The sequence below is a fragment of the Porites lutea genome, chromosome 14 (assembly GCF_958299795.1).
Source record: "Porites lutea chromosome 14, jaPorLute2.1, whole genome shotgun sequence".
Lineage (NCBI taxonomy): Eukaryota > Metazoa > Cnidaria > Anthozoa > Scleractinia > Poritidae > Porites > Porites lutea.
The window spans coordinates 20,705,434-20,715,729 of record NC_133214.1 but is presented as its reverse complement, the minus strand read 5'-3'; the positions used below and the strand labels follow the sequence as shown (position 1 = coordinate 20,715,729).

Genomic DNA, 10,296 nt, shown 5'->3' with positions numbered 1-10,296 from the left:
GGAACATATTAATCATACTGCCGTCTTCTCAGATAATAATAATGTGACTCTCAGCTGTCAGTGCTGTAGTTAATCCAGGGAATAGTGGTTATGTATCCACCTTTTAAACAAAACCTGGGTCCTGTTGGATTCATGTGCCCAGGCTTAGCATTTTGAGGTAATGATTTGAAGAGCACTTCACCAGGTAGACTCCATAGACACTGCCTTGCCAATGAATAGTGAAACACAATAATAATAAAAAAGGTAAACTTGCCTAACTTATTGCCTACTTTTTAGGTTTTTGTCTTAATGGGGTATAAACAACAAGAATACAGAGATATGTCCACTATGAGGTTTGCATGCATCAGTTGCAGAAATTACAAAAAAATTGAAAATTCACTGCATTAGTGAAAAGCAGTAAGCGGGGAGGTAAGGAAGACCTCACAAGAACTAAATCTGTGATTTTTGTGAAAACTGCAAATTAGAAAAAAATTGTAAAATTTCAGCAAAATTCAGAAATTTGCCGAAGAGTGTAAAGCAGTGAAAGAGGAGGTTAAGAGGGCCTCGACAAAGCAAACATGAGATAGATAACTTCAAAGCTGCTCCATTAGTCTCTGTTTTACAGCCAGGCTAAGTGTAAAACCATTGATATAAAATTTTTTTTGGTATTCACTAACACTTTTTTCTTTTATATATTTTGAAACTCACAGAAGTACTATAGTGTTTTACTGAGCCATCAAATTTAGTGGGTGAATCATTTCAATGCAGAGGGAGCGGGAAGGGGGAGGGGTGGGGGTTGTTGGGGATGTGGCCAGGAATTGAGTTAGTTGGTAAAGAATCAGTGTGTAATGTTGCATTATTCTGACTTACAATTCATCGAAATGCCTTGGCAGCCATTAATTACCACTGAAGAATCAAAAAGTTCGTTTATTAATTTAAAATACATAGGCTTACTGTGTAAGACTTGATGCCAGTTCAATAAGTGTTTAAGCCGGAAGTGGGTTGATAGTATGATTTTCTCGTCAAAAACATCAACGCTTTTCATCTTGGTTAAGCTGGTTAACGGTACAGTTTCGATTTTTTTTAAATACGGTTTTTTCCAATACAGTAAGTAAAAGTGTAAACGTATACACTGAAAAAATAAGTGTAGGAAAAGAGAGAAGCGTCCAAAAGCGCAGTACGCACCATACGTGAGATCCTTTGTAATTCTTAATCTTTTTAAATCAATTATTTCATTAGTTGATAGTTAGTAGGTTTTTAACTATATTATATTGTTAGGTGTCCCCAATTAGTAGAGGGGTTCTTAACCCCATCGGCTAGACATTCCAAGACACACTAATAAAGTTTATGTATGTATGTATGTATGTATGTATGTATGCTCCCCGATAAATTAAAGAGGAGTCCATTAATATTTTAGGTGGAAATCATTTTTCTTGAACTTCTTTATAAGTTCAAGTTGCATTTTAAGCTCAGCTGAACTTGCGAACATTGCTTATTAAATTCAATATTGCTGCATAGTCTTTAGTTAAAGAGGAGACTACAAGGAACAAAAACAGACAAAGACAAGAATCCTTACCCTGCCGTAGCTAGCTCGACGTTCAGCTGTTAGTTTCTAACGTTTGATGTTCTTCCAGTAGTATCTCCTCTAATCTGCCTCCTAAAATCAACACCGCTCAAATCAGACTGTATCAGGCCTTCCTAACGGGCTAGGAGAAAGGAGATTTTAGATAATACTAACTTAAAATCGATATCAGACCGACACCGCCCGCCATCATCTAGCCTTAGCAATGTGTCTATGTATGACCACATAAAATGTCCAACCTTTACTTGTCCGCAGGGTCTTATCGTTTTCCAATATGGCGGCGGCAGGAGAGGGGACTGGACAGAACACCTTTCGCGAAAACAGATTGGGTGCCTCACGAAAGTCCACCTGTCAGGAGTCTAAGGGTGGGTTTTTTGGGAGAATCCAAACACAGATTTATGATCTCAGATCATAAGGATTCTTCACTACCAAAAAAACGGAAGATCCGAAAAAGGATCATTTACTATGACAACGGCATGTCCTCGTGCTCCTCGTCAGTGAGAAAAAAAACAACAAACTGATCCTCATGGGAAAGACAAGAAGAAAAAACAACAAAAGCTAGGAATGAATATACGAAATGTATATATTTCGGTTTGAAACACAAACGTTTCTCGAATAGAATATACTCCTTAGGATAGTAAAATTAGTTATAAGAATTTAAAATTTAAGCCGATGAATTGTTTTTTTTTTTTTTTTAACTTGGAAAATAAAGCGGCGTAAGCAGACACTGCATACGTACAAAAAACATGAGAAGTAAGGATTTAAAAACAGTCTACCAATAATTTGAATAGATCACAAACATGGAATGATATGGCTAAAACTTAATGAGGCGCCACCAAGATAGGTTCAGACCATTTATTTTTTCGAAAAACCTCTTGTCAAAAATACTTTTTTCAAATCCTTTCCCAAAAAAACGCTCCGACTGTGAATCTCGAAAATCTGGATTTGTATTTGATCCGAAGAATCCACCCAGAGTGTGGATTTTATGGATTCATGATCCGTTTTTGGACAAATTAGCCTTTACTTAGCTCCAAGTGAGACTAAGGCATAGGTCGCACTTGGGAAAAGTTTTCATCTTTGCCGGCTAAAAAACCACGAAAATTCGAAACCGCAACCGGAAAAGAAAACTTTTAGTCAAATCGAGGAGGGTCGCACTAGTATTTACTAGTGGGAGTTAATTGTCGTTGTTTTGACACATTGAGAACTAAAGTAGGCCAGATACCAGAGAACATTATCTCTTCGCAGTCCGATCATTTGGCGTAGGATCGTTTTCCACCTTTCCCAGTTTCAGGAGGATGGGAGAAATAAAGAAAATAAAGTGCTTGGCTGCAAAGACTGCATTTAGCTCGCAGAATAACATACCTGTGACGGTGCCTGGGTAGACTATAATTGGCTCGCCTGTAGAGAGTTCCCGTAAAAACGTTGAAATAGCGAAGGATTACAAGCTTATGAATTGCTCGCCCGTAGAAAGTTTTCGCAAAAACGTTAAAATGGCGAAAATTAGTGGTAGCCTCGTCCGTCCACAACAAAAACGCGAAGGTCAGAAAATTTCAACGATTGATTCAAATCTATCGTGTTTCAAATTGGTCACGTTTCGCTGACAAGTGCTGACACTTACCGCCGTGAATTCCTATTGTTTAGCTCGAGTTTTCCAAAATCTGCCTGCCCCACCCAAGCACTTCGGCATCTTTGATGTTTTTCTGTTTCGCAAAGTTTTTTTCCAACCGGAAAAATTGGGGTCGCACTTGGCAATGTCTCCTGATGACAGATTTCTACCGCAAGGTAAACAAATTTTTCCAAAACTTTGCCAAGTGCGACCCATGCCTAAGCTTCTCCCTGCCTTTGTTGAAGGCAAAGCGCCAATGGCCAACCGACCAATCAAGACACTGTTTGTAAGGATCGCTGCTTCTGATTGGCTCGCTAAACACGGACACACGGTCATACGCGTTTTTCCCGACCAAATATTTCACGGGTAAACGTCTCGGAGTCTCGACAACTTTCAGACTCGTTCCCATAGTAGCGTAGATATGTGCTTGAATTGTTCAAAATTGGCATGATGACAGTTTTCCATCCTAAGTAAACTTTCACCTGGAACATTTTATCGACCCGACTAACTGCCCCTGGGTCTCCGAGGATCACAGGTTTCAAGCCATCGAACATTTATAAACAAAGGTGTTTCGAAATTCGACCGAGATGCTTTGCAGTCAGTGATCAACCACAGTGACTGAGCTCTCAGTTCCAAAACTTTTACATTATGAGGCTAGAACGATTGCACATGTTGATATTATTCATATTTCTTCCTAATCGTAATGCCTTCGCCTCGATTAATAAGAGAATCGTTCTGACACAACCCACTATAATTTTGGTCTCGTGCGATGGTTTCCGGTGGGACCTACATGGAGAAAGTTCTTACTCCGAGTTTGAATTTTATAATGTAATGTAATGCCATCAAAGCGAAACACCTTCTCAATACTTTTGTTACCAAGACATTCCCGGATCATTTCACGCTAAATAGAGGACTTTATGAGGAAAGCCACGCGATCGTAGCAAATACGTTTTTCGATCCTGTTTTCAACGACACTTTCTACGGGAAACTACCACCACTGTCTCTCATACCCTACTCTCCCTACACAGACCTACAGCCTAGCTTCTACGACAAAAAACAATTATCACCTTCCGTAACTACGCGGTATCACTTTCAAATCGATGCGTTATAAGTATGATTGCAAACAAATGTTACACATTTTGATGCATATATTAACATCATAATCATTGCTGCCACGCAAAAATAACGATAAAGGCGATTTTCTAGCGTTACATCTAAAAGAAATAGACTATACAGTAATTAAATCTTTCGGCTAGGACTAAAACGAAGATTTTCCTCTCAGTAAAGTACGGGCAAGCATTACCAAGGCTCTTATAGCAATAATGCTACAAAGATATATTTATTGTAGGTATTTTCATATGCAGCATTGAACTCTAGCGATAGTTGGGACCCATGATAACCGCTCCACGCTCATGTAGAAAAGTCTCATTCTCCAGTGCATCCACCAAAGCGTCAGCGAGTCACGAAATTTTCTTCTCAATTTTTTTCTGTAAAACGTATGCATCAAACAGGCAACTCTTTTGAACAAACATCAAGCGAGGGTCCCTTTTAAGCCCTAATATTTATAATCTCATTTGTTGTCCCTGTACATTTCAGTCCTATGGATGAAGTCGGGACAAGAAGTTGTCAAACTGTGTCAAAGAATTCAACTTGTTTCCGCCTTCGTTACCACACTGTTTTCTGACGCTTTGACATTAAAAGGAGAATTTTGTTGTTAATCACCCTCAGCGCTTTTAAAAAAGGGTTTAGATATAGGTTTGTGTTAAATTGTCATTATTAAAGAAGTATCACGGTAGAATGGTAAAAAAATAAAAGTAATAGTAAACTTATCTAAGACCTAAGCGAAGTTAAGAGCTATATATTTCAATGCACTAACATTTCTTTATAGAAATTACTGCAATAACTGAATAATTGAAGCTTGCTCTTGCGGTTTTTCCATTTTGGCTGTATTTTGATTTAGAAAGAGTCAAAATCATTTTATGGAGTTTTTACATCCTAGACGTTGTGCTTTCTTATAAAGAAAAATGTTTAGATGTTTTTATAAATCTCGATCTTAATCATCACAGTATCATCTTTTAAGTACTGTGGGGAGCAAACCAGAGCTGTGGGCGCAAACTCTGCGTAGCCATACAGGTTGCTGTATCGCCCGGTAGCAGTGGGTTTCTGGAAAGCTGCCAGATTTCTTTTCGCCATGAAAGTGCCACTGATATCGTGGCGGCAGCCATTAACATCAGTGCTTTGACCCATGATGGTAAGAGAGATTCGTCCACCGAAGGGCCATTCCAGAACAGTATCGTACTCTCCCTGCATCATGCCAACAAAAAGGCCAAAGTGACGTCCGTCTCCACCGTCAATGCCTTTCAGGAACAAATGCATGGAGAACTTGTATTCTTGTTGGCTTGTGTAAATCGGAGGGCTCTCGAGTGATGTTATTTTTCCATTTCTAGCATCCTGAATGTGATGAGAGAAACCGACTATCTTCCAAATATACTTTCCACCAGAGTTCTGACCTAAAGACAACATCGGCTCTGGGGGACTTGACCTATGGAAATAAAAACAGCCTTATCATTACGTCAGTTATTTTTTGAAAACAGTTGAAATTGGTTAGACTGAACGTCTTTTAATCTGTCAAAAAGGATTTGAAACGGTGATTAACAAACAATGTATATATGAACATATAGAACTGCAGGATAAAGTCAATAAAAAATTAAATACAGAACATCACAGCAGTAAGAAGGAACCTTTACAACGCAGTCGTAAAATTCAGGCTAGTACGACCTCGAAACCTTGGACCTCTGCAATACCATGACCAGTGCAGCGCTCGCAGTCTAACCCTGAATTGAGCTTACAAATTAACCAAGGGGGCTGGTCTGATATGGTTCAGTGGTTTGTTGTAAACCCATGGAAGATGAAGATAAAATGATGAATATATAAAAAACATCTACAACACAACTCGAAGGATAACTAGAAGCAACTGAGTGGATCATCGAAGTTATAGAAGCAACTCAGTTTGAGAAAAACAAAATTTTTCCAGTAGCTAGTCTGAACCGTAATCCGACCATTCTGCGATTTGGATCACCCCTATTTGGTGGCCGATAAGTCGGTAAAACAATTCCACCATATTGTTTTCACTGAACAACGTACGCATAGCCTTATTTTCAGTCGCGTACGATGTGGCTATGAGAGGCCTCGAGCGACCTGGGGGTCGTTTCTCAAAAGCCCCGAATTCAAACAACCTGGTGCCCAATCCTCCTAAGAGCTTTTCCCTTTGAGGGGGTGAAAGCCCTGGCACGAGGTTAAAATTCATATACTCAAATGAAAAGCTAAAGAACAAGAGCGTGGTTGCAGGCTAACAAAGGAAACCGGTCTCTTTCTTAAATGCAAACAACAACTTTCCGGGCCCGTTAATCATGACGTGACTGACCCTAACGGACCGACCCTCCCCTCTCTGTAGTTCAGTTTATTAGATTATACATGGTACCTAGTTTGTAGGAGTGCTCCTTGCCATATACCACTGCTTCTTCGGAGTAACAGAATCAGATTGTTCGGACGCTGTTTGCGCCGTTAGTATACTAACCTGCTTACTGTTATTTGCCTTGGGAGAGAAAATGTACCCATGCGTTCATCTTCTTGGGCCTGCCCATGAAATTGGTTTGTCTCCTCGACAGAGTACCTAGTTCCATCCTGACAGCCAGGGGGTCTGGTCCTCTCGTTGATCTGCAGTCTCACTCCTCTGTCCAGCTGACGATGTGGTCGCATCTCATAAGCGTCATACTGCATGCGGTGAACCTCCACAGACAGCTCCATTAGGAGATTAGGATATCTTGAATCAGAAGATAGGAAAGATGGCGGAGAGTCAGTAAAAGAAAATTAGAATGTATAATATACATTCTAATTTTATTATTGTTCATAGACAGTTGCCTATTTGTAAACAGGTTTACCTTTTTGAGCTATTTTGAAAAAATAGCTCATATGTCAGTGGTGTAAGCGTATGTATCTTTGTAGCTTTGTGGCTTTGTCTGTTTGGATGTGTGTTGCAGGGGCCAATAAGGTTGAAGGTTCTATGAGGTACTATACTAGGAACCAATGAGATTTTGGCACCTAAACATTGAATTGCTACGGTAAAGGTCGATCAAGGGTACTTTAAACCGCCATTTTGGTTCTTCACAATTTTGTCGTCTTTTATTACGGCTAAAGGTGTTTAGAAGCATAACATTGAAATATCTTCATAATTCAAACGTTGAGTACAGTGATGCAGCTGTTTAAGGGTTCATAGCGGAGTTCTCTCTCGCGCGAAGCCCGCGCCAGCGGAGCACCATGGGTACGTAAATCTACCTCCCAGAAAATTTAGTAATCACGTGACCGTACACCGACCGACCGCCCGAGCGACCGTCCGTCCGCACCAAAGGCATACCGATGTAAAATAACTCAATCAACAGGTATGGTAACCCAAATGCAACTCGAGGTTATTTTGGCGGGAAATCGCATAGCCAGCCGCGTCACAACTAAAGAGTAAATAAAGACGAAAACGGAAAGCGGAATTGTTTCTGTATCCGTGTTGTCTAAACTATTAAGCTTAGATTAATTGTCATGCCTACAAATCTGGAATATAGAGCAAGAGAAAGACAGAGAAAAGGACAAAGTAGGCGGCATGCCAGCGAAGCCTAACGATAAAAAGGGCGACAGAGATCTAGAGCGAGAGATAAAAAAAACAAAGGAGATATTTTGTTATTGGAAGAACAACATGAAAATTTTGTAGCGGCGGTGACAACATCAGAAATGCTAACGGCCACCAATGCAAGATAAAATGAGCGGCAGTGTGTGAAAAAGAAGTGAACGAGAACACGTACGACATTTCCTCCAAAAAAAGTGTTACTAAGAAGTTTCTGGAAGTTTCACGTTGTAGTCGTGCAACACAATGGCAAAGAAATGTACAAAAGCTTACAAAAAAAGTGTGCTGCACGTGCAAAGTTGCTTTTTTGCTAATTAGACCTATTGTTGTTTTTTCACCGTCCTCGTTGCCTTCGTCGGTTAAGGTGATGTTACACGAGACGATTCGCAACGACGAGTTTTAGCGCAACACAGCCTTGCAACATTGTTGCGACATTGTTTCTAATGGTTACAACATTGTTCCAGCATTGCAACGATGTGTTGCGCTAAAAATCGTCGTTGCGAATCTTCCCGTGTAACATCACCTTTAGCATTACACGATTTTATATTTTACTCGAACAAACTTTTAAATATTATATCGAGAGCTTCGCTTTTAACCCTGGCTAAATCTATATATTATTTTAGTGTGGCTGCTGGTTCAAGACATTTATGATCTAATGCGGCTATCGCGAACAGCACAACGTACGTGAATTATGTTTCACCTGCTTCAAAGTGAAGTATAAAAAATCCTATTTTTCAGAGGGTAGTAAAATGAAAAATAGAATTCATTTCTCTCACGCCGCATTCTCTATTATTACTGACAACGGCACGTAAAACTCTTACGAAATGTAACCTTCTTCACTTTTTAAAGTTTTACGGGGACCCTATGCACTAAAATAGTCCCAGAAAAATGCTTTAAACGGTGGGCCTCAAGTTTCAAATTAGATCAGGCTCTGTATGTCGTAGTTAAAATCTGATCTGATCGTTGATATTTTTATCGAGAAGCCATTTTAAATTATTTGTCTTGGACGGTATCACAATTTAAAAAAAAGGCGAAACAGTATTGAGTACTTCCACTGTTGAGTAGTTCTGTATATAAGACATCACCGTTTACAAACATTGTTTTGTTATTCAAATTTTTAACGCAGCTCAGTAATATCAATGGGAGATGACGTCAGCTTGAGTATCACGGCCTTGCTAGTGTAGTAAACCTTTACACGTTCTGACCTACCGATTTCTTATTCCTGTTCCACAATGACTGCTTTTGGAAGTCATACTTGCAAAAACTCTGTTTCCAATTATGCACAAATGAAGATAAAAATCGTGGGGGTACTCCCCTATAAAAGTGACAGGGGTGCTCGTCGTACCTTTTAGAGGTTTAAATTTACGGATTGGTACCGCTTAGGGTGCTAAAACCTAAAATGACTGCTGCCAGAGTTGTCTCTGTAAGATTTATGACAATACTTTCAAAAAGTCCTTGAGAAGAAAGTGTTCGAAAGGTATCTTTATTACTATTAAAATTTGCGGTGTCAGTTGTATGATTTGTTGTTGTTGAATTGGTACCTCTTAAGGGTGGAAATGAATTTGGGACACGCCCATAAAACAAGATTCTAGTACCTTTTAGGGGTGTTCTCGAAATTTTCCGACGAGCACCCCCGTCACTTTTATAGGGGAGTACCCCCCCGGATAAAAATTAGGTCTTTTGTCCGATTATCTGTTTTCTAAAGTACCAGTTTCAAAATGACCTCTCGGCTCTGTCGTAGCAGTCGTACCGTACGTGTAAACGCAAGACAAAAAATTTTGTCGCCACTCCTTAGTTTTGTACAGGTAATTAACACTTATTAGTTTTTCTTCTGATTGGCTGAATTCATTTGAGCTTTAAATTTCTATACTTCCTGTGACATTAATAGTGTCAGGACGGGAGGGGTAGGTTCAATTTTGTCTCCTGGTGGAATGTAAAGGTTTGTTTATAGTGGAAATGAACTTAGCTTTACAGCTAGTTTACAGGCACTCCATTTAAATAAATAGAAAAAAATAATGCAAATAGAACATGCGGAGTTTTCTAAAAATTTTTGATTGATCAGAACATTCCCCGATTTCCTCGCTCTTCACCTGCATCTTAAGTCTGTCGTTGAGTCTCTGTAACAAGCCGAACACCAGCGAAGTTAAAAAAGTTGCGAAGGTTCAACGAGTTTGATCGTAAGCAGTGACTTGCCATTCGAAGGTGAAAGTGAGCTTTGTCCGTCTGGTTCTTACAAAAAAATATATATGTTTCTTCGTAGAGGATATTAGGAAACAACAGCTAGCAGACTTCTACTGATAATAATCATTTGGTGAACTAATCTCCTTTCCAACAAGCAGTTCTCCCTGCCTTTCTCGCTAACTTTAAGTATATGGTGTTTTCACGGGGTCCGCATCAAAAGGAAATCAGTTAAAAATATGCTAACGTCAGGGTTAATGTGCCATTCAAAAGCGAAAA

The 10,296-nt window shown here is 39.5% G+C and overlaps 1 protein-coding gene across 1 annotated transcript; it reads right to left on the bottom strand.

Moving 5' to 3' along the window:
• Window positions 1-5,070: 5,070 nt before the first annotated feature.
• Window positions 5,071-6,992, bottom strand: LOC140924586 (TNF receptor-associated factor 3-like). The gene is made up of 2 exons (XM_073374602.1): window positions 6,745-6,992; window positions 5,071-5,709 (listed from the first exon to the last, which is right to left on the bottom strand). The coding sequence occupies exons 1-2, from the start codon at window positions 6,972-6,974 to the stop codon at window positions 5,196-5,198; spliced, it is 744 nt and encodes a 247-aa protein (XP_073230703.1). The 5' UTR covers window positions 6,975-6,992; the 3' UTR covers window positions 5,071-5,195.
• Between the last annotated feature and the right edge of the window lie 3,304 nt (window positions 6,993-10,296).